The 12,575-nt window shown below is 38.4% G+C and overlaps 1 protein-coding gene across 1 annotated transcript in view; it reads right to left on the bottom strand.

Moving 5' to 3' along the window:
* Positions 1-12,575, bottom strand: part of LOC129740066 (octopamine receptor beta-2R) — a 408,612-nt gene that overhangs the window by 23,138 nt on the left and 372,899 nt on the right. Inside the window, exons 4-6 of the mRNA XM_055731657.1 lie at positions 10,662-12,371; positions 1,171-1,269; positions 544-642 (exon numbers count right to left, since the gene is read on the bottom strand). Of these exons, the coding sequence (XP_055587632.1) occupies positions 544-642; positions 1,171-1,269; positions 10,662-11,155 (692 nt within the window). The 5' untranslated portion in view covers positions 11,156-12,371. The remainder of the gene's footprint in view (positions 1-543; positions 643-1,170; positions 1,270-10,661; positions 12,372-12,575) is intronic.

The raw sequence follows: 12,575 nt of genomic DNA, 5'->3' as shown, positions 1-12,575 counted from the left end.
TGCGTTAGATAGAGGAAAGTCTCCTCTTTTATGTTGAGAATTTTCAGAAATGCCGAATTTTGGGGAATATGAATTGTTCCTCCTGGTTCACAACCCCTCAAAAATAATCCATGAACAATACAAAATTCTGTTCAAAATTTTTCTAAAAATGGACAACTTAAATCGAGCCTCAAACCCCTTATAAAGAATTTTTTTAAAAAAGGTTACATTTCTTTTTTGAAATGTTACTACTTTTGCTTCAACTGTAATTATTTTCAAACTTGATCAAAGTGCAGGTTCGAAAAAAGCAATCAGTTAAAAGTTCAAACGAAATAGATTTTTTTTCTGATTAGTATTTTCAGATATATTTTTAGCACCTAATTCACTGTTTCTTTGACCTACATTTAAATTCAATGAGTCAGTTCTATTTCTGAAGCAATTCTAAGAAGCAATCAAAAGGTTGTTAACTTCATTTAAGAGAAACTTTCTTGTCAAAATTATGCAAAAACACCAACAGTAGAAAAAGAATCATTTTCAAGACAGTAAAAACCAAATCCGACTTACCTGTCCACCGATATACAGCACAGGTGCAATATACTGGCAGTCGAAAAGTACACATCCAAACTGTTCCACACGTCGCACATGAAGGACCCAAACTTCCAACTGTTGCAAATTGGATTCGGAACGCCCAGCCCAGTCCAGCGAAAACATTTCGATGCGAATGTGATGATGAAGTCAAATTTCATTTGGGACGTTTCATTTTTCGGTTTTTTGTGTGTTCCGAAATGTTGAAGTTGTCGTTTGCAGATGGTTTTGGCAGAACACGTCCCAGATGCGAAGATAATCCAGAAACCGATGTTGAGCCAGGAGATGAAATAACCAAGGATGAATCAACGTTCGAGTTTTATGGAAATGGTAATAGAAGATAGAAAGAAAAATGCAAAAGAGAAAAAATGCAGTTAGTGTAGAATGCTAATGAGTTCAGCTTTTGCGCTCCAGGCCTGCATCAAATGCATTACATCAAAAGGATGCTGCATTTGTAGCATTCGTGCAATTTTCTCGCTCTGCTCTGCGCTTACAACAACTGCAGTAACAGCAACAAAAATAACACCAAAGTGTTACTAAGCAGATGCAGTAAAAAAAAAATGCACAGTGCTGCGAGCATCGAGGAATCTGCGCTTTGCAACTTACCTTCCCGTAATTTGTACACTAAAATTAAATGTCATGGCCATCATCGCCACCATAATGTCGGCCATGGCGAGTGATACCACGAAGTAATTGGTTATAACTCTGTGAATACAAAGTAGAGAGGAAAAGAAATTGATTAAAAAAATAAGTTTACAGGAAGCAATGCTAATATGGAGGAAAGGGAAGATCAAAGGACCGACGACCGAGCGACGGTGGAAACTTGATTCAGATTGGTACGCAGATTAGCTCGCTAAGAAAACTTTCCCACCTCGAGTGTATGCTTCCACGTGGAATTTTTCGAAAGCATTGATCAGTTAAAAATCGTAAGTCGATTAACAGACTACATAATGCTTATTAAAAAATAAAATGAAAATTAAGTTGGTTTTCAAAAGTAGAAGCAAGTAGAGCAAAAAATGGGATAAAATGGGATAAACCATTAACAAATTCTATCAATGTTCATTATTATTTTTTAGACTGTACTTCACAAGATCATTACCATTAAGTATAATCGCTATTTTCAGCGATACTAATCATCGAAAAACCAAATTGAAAGCTTTCGAAGATTTAGGGATCCGATTTACGTATTATCAAAAAGAAAAGTATGAAAAAAACACGATTTTGATTATATTTTTGTAAAAAACTATAACAGCTAGAAAACAAACCGCGAAATAGAACACCAAAACTAGTGGACAGAACGCACCATAACGAAAGGGTGATGACAAATGGAACAATGATTATACGGAATGTAGTAATTAAAACATCAAATGTTTAGTTACATGTTCATCGTATTTTTGAAAACTAACAATATTTTGACAAAAAATCATTTATTATTGCTAAACTTCGGAAATCGGAAATTTTGCCTTTCAAAATACGCTTTTTTATAACCTTATAGGTATAACGCCTTCAGGTAGGCAGAGAAATTCAATTTCATGACTTAGGGGAGATAAGCGCATAACGAGCACCCAAGGCATAATAAGCACTTCTCTTTTCTATAAAAGTACGAATTTCCTTCAATAAAATTTCATGAGGATTTGTTTCGTACTTCCTATAGTATTAATTTTTCACAAAAAAAGGTATCTCCTTATAATCTTTACAGCGATATTTTAAAAACGCTAGCACTATTAATCGGGGCAAGATGAGCGTTTTCTTTCTTATAATCTAGCTGCGAATTCAACTCGATGTAGTCAACTGAATTATAGAGCTACAGCTTGTCTAGTGTACGTCTGACGATGTGGCCTGTCGGTAAGGTGTCGGAGAGGTAATCAAAAGACCAGAGTTCGATCTCTGTTCGAGGTGGTTTTTTTCCATTCATCATTCATGATCGATTTTTTTAATTGTTACATTATATGGCAAACACCAGGAACATAATGTATGAGCGTGTCTGAATTGTTTTTTTTTTTTCTTCTACAAACAGACCTAGATTATTTTGTTATTGGTTTGTTTGATGAATCTACGACTCTATGCCCTTATATCCCCTATATCGTGGCAAACATGGCGGCAGATAATTTTCTAGAGCCGAATATTGTTGCACCTTTTTAACTCGAAAAGGACGAAATTTGTTATAATTATGCATTTTTATCGTAATTGGGGAGTCAGCAAATAAAAAGAATGGCATTTTGTTTTGATACTTGGATTTTCTCAAAAGTCAACATTGAATTAAGTTAAAATTTGTGGAAAGGTAGTAAAATACCACAAAATATTTATAGTTTTCCGAAACTGCATACGAGAGGATTAACAATGAGGTGTACTTTCATCAGATTGTACAGGCTGGTTTACCATAAAATCTTATATGTTACCCACTTAAAATTACAAGTTTCACGCTAATTCCATTATTCCTTCATTTTCTAAGAACTTAAGTCGTTTTTGTTAACTTTTTTTCTAATAAATGATGAAAAAGCTGGTTTGCTACAATAAAAATGAAGAAAAACATCATTCGAAGCCATAGGTCAGTGTATTTTTGAGAAAGAATGGCATGGCCCATCTTACCCCGTTGGTGCGTATTGTACAGTTTTCCCTTCTCACCGAGATTTTGGAAAAATAGTGGTATTAGAATTTCAAACGAACTTTCAAGAATATTCTCTACTTGATTTAAAAAAAAGCCTTCAATATACTGAATCATGAAATTTTGTTGGCTAAAATGCACAAATATGGGATTAAAAAAAAATGCACAAATATGGGGAAGCTATCTTGATAATCGAATACAATTTTTCTTTATCGAAGGAACAGAAAGTGAATCTAAAAACATTTGCGTTGACGTGCCTCAAGGTAGCTATATGGGACCGATTCTTTCCCATTTATACATCAACGATAGGTGTAATCTTCCACTAATCGGGACAGCAATGTTATTCGCTGATGATACAGCTTTTTTTCTAAACAGGGAAATCCCCAAACACAGCTATCGATATTTCGCATTTTGCAAAAATCAAACGACAATGGGTGGTAAACTTTCAATTGACAATTTTTTAATTGCTTCGTTATGACTGATATTGGCGAAAAAAGTTTGCTCCTAATCGAAAAATTGAGCTTTGTCTTACCTTTCTCTCCTAACAAATAAATATCTTATGCTTCTTTTCCAAAACAAAGCCAGTGGCTCAATGCAAAACAAGTACCTACTATACTACACAAAATTACCAATAGAAAAAGCATTCGTTTGACGAGCATAATAATGAAGTTGCCAATTCTATTAAGCTGCTTTTTCTACACCCCAAAATTAAGAAAACTAGCTAAACTGTGTTTTGATGCGATCTGGAAGTCAATTTTGGGTTGTTTATGTTCTGTGTGTTCTCATATGTTGACAATCAAAATCGCTGAATGACTCAAAGAGACATGGTGTTGTTTTTAGGCCAATTTTAACGGCCTCAAAATGGCCGACCATTTAAATTCTTACACACGGGTTCGACACATTTTTGTTCCGGGGCCGTTGTCTGGTTCTCTATGATTTTACTATACATTTATCCACTCTTTGTCTGATAAAAGTTTGGGGACGTGCATCTCAATGAAATCTCCAAAAACTTCAAACCATACAAAATCGGTGTTTAAAAAATATATACAAGCTTTCTTTGCATTATCTAACTTGACTCACGGGACAGCACTTTGTAGGCGGCATTTAAGACAGTGATCGCTCGGTAGTTCTCACAGTCCAATTTGTCGCCCTTCTTGTACATGGGGCATATTAATACCCCCTCCTTCTTTTGGTAGCTGTTCTATGTCCCAGATCCGGACCATCCAACGGCGTGCAGGCAATCGGCCAACTTGTCCGGGGCCATTTTGATGAGTTCAGCTGCGATGCCATCGTTCCCAGCCGACTTGTTGATATTCAGCTGGCGAATGGCTTCCTTAAGTCGATGAAAACAACAAACTTTCTTAACTTCACTCATCGTTGGGAGTGGCTCCTCTGCGTCGTTGGCTACGCCTGCGATGAACCTTCCTCCACCGTCTGGATCCCCTGCATGTGCGTCATTCAGGTGTTCATCGAAGTGCTGCTTTCACCTTTTGATCACCTCACGATTGTCCGTCTGGATGCCTCCGTCCTTATCCAGGCACATTTCGGCTTGCGGCACGAAGCCTTTGCGGGACGCGTTGAGTTTCTGACAGAACTTTTGTGTTTCTTGGAAACGATGCAACTGCTCCAGATCCTCGAGCTTCTCCTCCTTCAGGCGGCGCTTTTTCTCCGGGAAAATTCGGAATCGCTGTCGGTGATTTTCCACATTTCGACAGGTGCCTCTTTGCACTACTGCCGCCCACGCGGCATTCTCTTCGGCCATCACCCTTCTACACTCCTCGTCGAACCAGTCGTTCCGTCGCGTTTGTTCCACAACACCGATGATGTTCTCCGCAGCACTGTTGATGGCTGTCTTGATGGTAGTCCTCGAGAGGGGCTTCGTCAAGCTCGCCCTCTGCCGGCAGCGCTGCTTCGAGCTATTGCGTGTAGTCTGCCACGACCTCAGGTTATTTCAGTCGTTCGATATTTAACCGAAGCAGGCGTCGGTTTCGTATGTTGTTCACTGCGAAGAGTTTTGGGCGCATCTTCACCATCACCAAATAATGGTCCTGTGCAGATCCTATTTTTACACTATCGGTCGAACGGGAGACACACGTCTTTACTCACTGAATGTTGTCCGTTGACTGACTGCCGCTCAGGACACAACAGCTCAGCAGTCGTGTGTGTGCGTGTGTATAGTGAGGACGATGGAGGGAAGGCCAATCAGCCGAGAGAGTATCGTGCTCGCAATCATCGCCTACACCAGTGATGTCAACCTTCCGGATTTTGTCTGGATCTTCCAGACTTTTTGGACTTTCGCCAGACATTTTTTCAGGTTTTCAGACTTCCTGACTTTTGACATTTCTTCCAGACAATTCCAGACTTTTGGTTTTTTAGGACATAAATTGTTCTAAGAAACTATGGAAATTGAAATTGATCATGGTGTAATATGGCAGAAAATGATTAAAATCCATAAATTATGATTTCAGGAGTGTTTGAAACCTTTTTATATTGTAAAATGCTTCGAAGATGTATGTTCAATCGAAAGTCGGACAGTGGTTATCTACAACATTAAGAACTGGCGACTAAAAAAAAGGTCATCACCTTCAAAACTTAGCTATCCAGACATTTTCAGAAATTTCCAGACATTTTTCCAAAATCTTCCAGACTTTTTCGAAAAACAGTTGGCAACCCTGAGCTACACAGGTCCGACTCGAGAAGTGCCGGCTGTTTATCAAAACGTGGTCGATCTGTGATTGCGTTTGGTACGGTGATATTTAGATGTATGTCCACTCAGACCTCTTTGGATTAATTCTTGCTTGAAACGGTTGAAACAGCTGCGCTCGAAATTGCTACGAACATTTACTAATTCTAGATGCCCATTCAGTAAATCGAAACTTAACGATGCTACCAGACAATACCGAATCTCCAATCGATTATGCTATCGCCGATATACATATGATCTTCGTCGGAACCCAAAAATGTTTTGGAATTTTGCTTAATCCAAACGGAAGGAATCTGACCTACCTGCGGAAGTACATTTGGATAATAAAATTGCTAAATTATTTGCTGATCAATATATTCAATCTTTTTGCAAGCATTTCTCCAATATAAAGCTTAGTTCTTTTAGAAATGGGACAGTTACAAATGCCTGTATCTCAAAAACCATTCGTTTGAACGAAATACTTTCTATGATGTTATGATATTTCATGAAAAAATTTGAAAAAAAATATTTACCGTTTTTTGTAAAAGAAATTTCTACTTTATTCTTGGTGTCTCCCATTGGCCGGCGCACACTTTTTTCTGTCATGGTATTGATCAGTTTCTCCAACTTATACTTTGTAAAATCTATATTTTAGGTGGCTTCACCTTCCTTCTTCAATTTCTGATACTTTTTGGTCCAATACTTCTCTGGAAACTGGAAACTGGAAGCATTTTAGTGGATACAGTTGTTTCGAAATGAACAAATTTGGTTATTTTTTATCACATTTTTGAACGTTTTTTTTTCGGTACCGGTTTTACAGCTTAAGAGCTTTGGAACTATCAAAAAATGGCTGTTTGAGGTTGGATTTCAATGAGTCATCACTAGGCAACACTTTCAGCTTATCGGAGAAAATTGTTTTGGACATTTCAGCGATCTACCCTTAGCTTTTCGTTTATTGAAAATTAAAAATGCTGGTATGAGACTTGCATTCCTTGATGATCCTTAACCGTTGTTGCCGATCATCTGCTTCACTCCAATGCTTGATTTGAACTTTGTGGACATTATTGACAGTGTTTGCATACTTATCCACCACATAAACTCAGTAATTCTTTGAATAATCAACGGTTTTTTCAGCTATCAATTTGATAATGACGAATTTTAAAGGAATCTGTGCAAAATTTTTTTTTTCTTTTTCTCAAGCATCGTACATATCTCAAAAACGCGTAAATTTTAAATTTTGAAAAAAATAGGTCGAATAGTACTTTTTACAGGCAACAAAATGCTGTTCAAATTTTTAATATACAATAACTAGTTAACGAGCTATTAGCAAATGAAAGTGTCCCATTTCTAAAAGAACTAAGCTTTATTTTCAATTTAATCGCCAATATTAGAGCAAATTAGAGTCACACGATTCGCCACCGATGTTTTCAATCTCAACGTGTTCATTCATTGTTCATGGATGCTCTTGCGCTGTCATACTTATGCTCCAGAAAAAAAATCGAAAAATCGAGAAAAACACGCTATAATAGCAATGACCCCCTGCGTTCCGCAAAAGTAAGCTTCTTACGCAATCATGCTCTCTTTGACTTCAATGTCTCAACTCGGTACGTCTCGGTGGTCGAGTGGTTAGCGTGGTAAGACGGTAATCGCTGGTCCACTGATGGCATGGGTTCGATTCCCATCTCGGTACTGGGTGTTAAATGTTAATCTTAAGTTGTCCACGTCATTTATTCAGTCTGTAAAGCCTAAATCGGCTAAGACGGTGTATGTCTTTTCAACTGCAACCTTTAAACGCTTGATTGATTCTAGCATAAGTGACCAATTAAGAACTAACTAAAGCATGGATCACCCAAAATCTGGACGCACTGTTTATTAAACTATAGCGTTCCTAGTTGTCGGATCTGGAATGTTTTGACAGTATTTTGTTCAAAAATGATTTTTCTATCAGTGCTGAAAATTTCATCACGATTCGTTTTGTTCCAAAAAAGTTACACGTGATGGAAGCCGCGAGACGAAAATGAATTTTGGACACCCACGTCGAAAACCCGACGTGGTCGGGTGTAAAAATCGTGAAATCTGTAAAGATGGTCAAATCGACCGTGTGTAGCGTTCTTAAACGTTTCCGTGAGATGTATACTATCGATTGGCAGGTTCATACCAAGCGTTATAGTGGACCTGAGGATCTGAAACTGCATTCAGGGCAGGGCAGTCGGACTATGACATCGCCAAGAAATTCAATGGCGACCGGTGCACACAGGGAAAAACGATGTAAAAAGGTGATCAAAATTGTTTACGCCAAAATGGAGCGTTTTGGACCCATAGTGTATTCGGGACATTTTACCTATACTCAAAACACTTTAAAATAAGCCTTTGAAAAAAATTATTTAATCCTCTAGCAGTGAGACAGAAAAATTATTTTTTGTAATTTTCATTTTAGAGCGATTATGTATTTGACAAGTTTTTAAATTGTAAAAAATTTAGCAATTTCGTTGAAGTCGTCAACTTCGTACAAGCTAACCCAAAAAAGTTAGAAGGGTTCAAAATAAAAAAATATTTTTTATTCAATTTTTTTTTGTTTTCTAACTATATCTTTTCTGGCCGAGCTTATTCAAGCGAAGTATGTTGAAAAGAGTTTTGAGTCACCTAAAATCGAACAGTTTTGTCGAGCACACTTTATAAAAATGTTCAGACTGAAACGAGTAATCTAACTCGTTTCAGTCTGAACATTTTTATAAGGAAGAGCTAAGAAAAATAGCTGTTTTCAAACACCTGTATCTTTCTAGTTCGGGTGAGCTCGGTTCATTTTTTGGTTGCAGTAGATTCAAGCAGGTTTCACCGTTATATAAACCTAGATTTTACAACGTTAAACCTTTTATTTTGTAGCTTTATAAATGGTAATTTTCAGGGATTTTAGAGGACAAATTTCAAGTTTTTTTAAACTGACATTTAGCAACCGTTTTTATTTTGTTTAAACTTTAGCCATATTATTCTCTCGCTCACGTATGCCGTTATTAAGGCTCAATTGACAAACCTTACAACCTATCTTTTCGCTTAAAATACAATATAATAGACGAGTTTGTTTTTCGGTTAGCTAATTTTAAATGCAAAAAACTTGTCCTCTAGACTCCTTAAAAAAGAGCTAACTTAAATTATTTATAAAGCTACAAAATAAACAACTTAACGTTGTGAACTTTATGTTTTTATAACGGTGAAACCTCTGATGGAACCAAAAAATTAACCGAACTCATCCGAACTAGAAAGATACAGGTGTTTGAAAACAGCTATTTTTTTCTTAGTTTTTCCGATCTAACTCGTTTCAGTCTGAATATTTTTATAAAGTGTGCTCGACAAAACTGTTCGATTTTGGGTGACTCAAAACTCTTTCCAACATACTTTACTTGAATAAGCTCGGCCAGAAAAGATATAGTTAAAAAAACAAAAAAAAAAATGAATACATTTTTTTTTTATTTTGAACCCTTCTAACTTTTTTGGGTTAGCTTATACGAAGTTGACGACTTCAACACAATTGCTACATTTTTTACAATCTAAAAACTTGTCAAATTCATAATCGCTCTAAAATGAAAATTACAAAAAATAATTTTTCTATCTCACTGCTAGGTGATTAAATCATTTTGTTTTCAAAAGCTCATTTTAAAGTGCTTTAAATATAGGTAAAATGTTCCGAATACACTATGGGTCTAAAACGCTCCGTTTTGGCGTAAACAATTTTGATCACCTTTTTGCATCGTTTTCCCCTGTGTTCAGTGCACCATCAGAAGGATTCGTCTGCGCAAAGGAATACGATCTTATCGGGCCAGTAAGCAACCAAACCGGACATTGAAGAAGAATGTAGAAGCCAAAGGACGTGCCCGGAAGTTATACAACAAGATTCCAACGAAGTACGACGGATGCATCCTCATGGATGACGAAACGTACGTGAAGATGGATTTTGGGCGGCTTCCTGGCCAAAAATTTAACATAGCCACTGGTCGGGGTGATATCCCCACCAAGTTCAAATTCGTTTTTGCCGATAAGTTTGCAAGAAACTGTTTGGTCTGGCAAGGTATTTGCAGCTGCGGACGGTAAAACCGGTTTTTGTGAAATACAATACCATGGACTCCGAAATGTACAAGGAGGAGTACCTGAAAAACGTTTTTTTTTTCGTACATTAGATCTCACAAAGAACCAGTTAAGTTTTCGACAGATTTGGCAGGCTGCCACCACAGCAAAGAGGTTCTACAGTGGTATCGGGCCAACGGGTGGATTTTGTCGAAGAGGACATCAACCCACCCAACTGCCCTCAATTCCGCCCTGTCGAAAAATTTTGGGCATTTGTCAAGCAGAAGATGAAGAAGAATGGTAGGACGACTCAGGATGCAACAGAGATGAAGAGATTGTGGAACAAAATGGCCGCTGAGGTCATTGAATAGGGTGTCCAAACTATGATGAGTGGTACTCGACGAAAAGTTCGAAATTTCATCAAAACAACATCGAAATTTTTTTTTATTATTTTCCCTTTAAAGTGCAATAAAAACACTACATTTTGCGTACAAAATATTTTAATTTCGTTTACACAGCTCTGAGATAGAACCTTTTTAATGCGTCCAGATTCGTCGTGATCCATGCTTTAATAAGAAAGCCTTGAATGTACTTTCAGTTAGAACTAGATTAAGTAAACCATTAAGACATTTACGTCAGATGGATATTTTTTATAAATAATTAACCATGCTTCATTTTCTTTCGAATTTTCAAATGGGATGAAACTTTACATGAGCGGAATTATGTGATATGCATTTTTTTTTCATTTACCTTAATTTCCTATGTCGCTTAACAGATATGATAACGAGCAGGTTTCCGAAGATAGCTGCCACTATAATGAACATCATTATAGATGCCTTCAGCACCAGCAGCACCACATCGAGCCACTCGCCATCGGCAGAATCGGCCGCGGCCGCTACTGCTTCCAGACTTTGATTGGTCCCCCCGGAAACATCCAGGGAATCCATCGTCGGTATTACATTGGTACTGCCGAAACCCCGCAGGATAAGATTACCTCCGGCAGCCGTCGGATCGCTCCCTCGTCCTGGGCCACTTCCTCCCAGAACGTCAACGGTCGAATCCGATGCCGAGGCCACAGCTTTGGCCGCCGCCGATGCCAGCGCCGATGTTCCATTGAGGAGCACTGAGGATCTTCCCACCTTGCCGGAAGATTCCTCCGTTGGATTACTGTTACTGCTACTGGCGAGTGCCAAAGCCGCTGAGTACATGAACTTCGGTAGATCAGCATCGTTGGAAGGATTCATCACTCGACACTTGACGCTATACTACCCAAGATCTGACCTTTCTTTTGCAGTGAAAGGTTTTTTTTCTTTTATTAACCCTAAATATGACTAGAAGATACCACACATTCACGAATGGATCACTCAGCCTCACAACCACAACGCTTATTTATAAAGGCTCTTAGCCAACGTTTCCGTAGCACACCGTTTATGATCGTTAAAACACTTCTCGGTGGCGATTAGATTCAACATTTATTGCTCATGGACACCCACTCGAAGCGTCGCCCGGCCAGAGAGACAGAACAAAATAGAGAGCCCTGGCCATACACTTCATTTCTTGCGCTTCCATTTAATGTGAAGCACCTTCATAACTGACACCACCAGCAGCTGCCCTCAACAGCACTCGACTAGGAAAATTATTTTTAATTACACTCATTACTTTTGAACTTTTCAGCAGCTATTCGACTCGATGGTTCCGTTCCGTTGTTTTCCCCACACCCTCTTTCAAGAGGCGGTACAGGAAAAATAAACAGAAGTATAAAGCACACTTACTGGAGAACCCTTTTTTCGGGCGGAACAATCGAGCACCCCTCGGTTGCTGCAACACTGAACTTGCAAATTTATTCGCGGAAACCTTTTTCTGACTGCCACCACCAATAGGAAAAGTAACAACAACAAAAAACCCACCGCTCAACACCCAAACTTCAATTTTGATTTAATGATCATTAATTTTCGTATAAATTCCAACTTTTTGATGGTCATCATGGCTATTGTGGTCGTGGCTCCAGAGACCAGCAAAAACCGTATGCGCCAAATCCGGTTCGGATGTTTGCCAGGAGAAGGACCCTCCCCAAGTCAGCGGGTTCCAAATTTCGACGACACGCTGATATCCTACTGCTTTTGTGATGCAATTGTCGCAACCGCCCTGTAGCTGCGTCCTCCTTTGCCCAGAAACCGGGTCGGTGGAAAAATATCGCCGAGTATGATAATAATAATAACAAACTGAGAAAAAAATGCTGCTTTTCAGAATCGGCTTGTTAGCGGCGGCTAATGACCGTCACTCGGCCGGGGATGGACTTCCTGCTGGTTTTCCGGAGTCCGCCTAGCTTTTGGAGCTTCGTTACTTCCGCACGGCGCTTTGTTGCCTCTGTCTCCTTTTTGGGCGAGGGGCGATGCCAATTGTTGTTTACTTATGCCGGGCAGGATATTTGATGATGCTCGGGGCACCTGCTTTGAAGATCTGAAAATGGACGGAAAATGATGGAAATTATTACCAACAGATAAAACGGAAATGACGTTGAGTACAGAATTAAAAATCGACGGGAAACATTTTGTGACAGGTATGTTTACACAGAAGGCAGCTCCATGTAGTTTGAAATAAAAACTTTGCTATTAACAGAGATTTTTAAAAAAATCATTTATTTCAATTGTTTTAAAAATTGAA

This window comes from Uranotaenia lowii, chromosome 1 (genome assembly GCF_029784155.1).
Source record: "Uranotaenia lowii strain MFRU-FL chromosome 1, ASM2978415v1, whole genome shotgun sequence".
Taxonomy (NCBI): domain Eukaryota; kingdom Metazoa; phylum Arthropoda; class Insecta; order Diptera; family Culicidae; genus Uranotaenia; species Uranotaenia lowii.
This window is presented reverse-complemented; position numbering and strand designations above follow the sequence as displayed.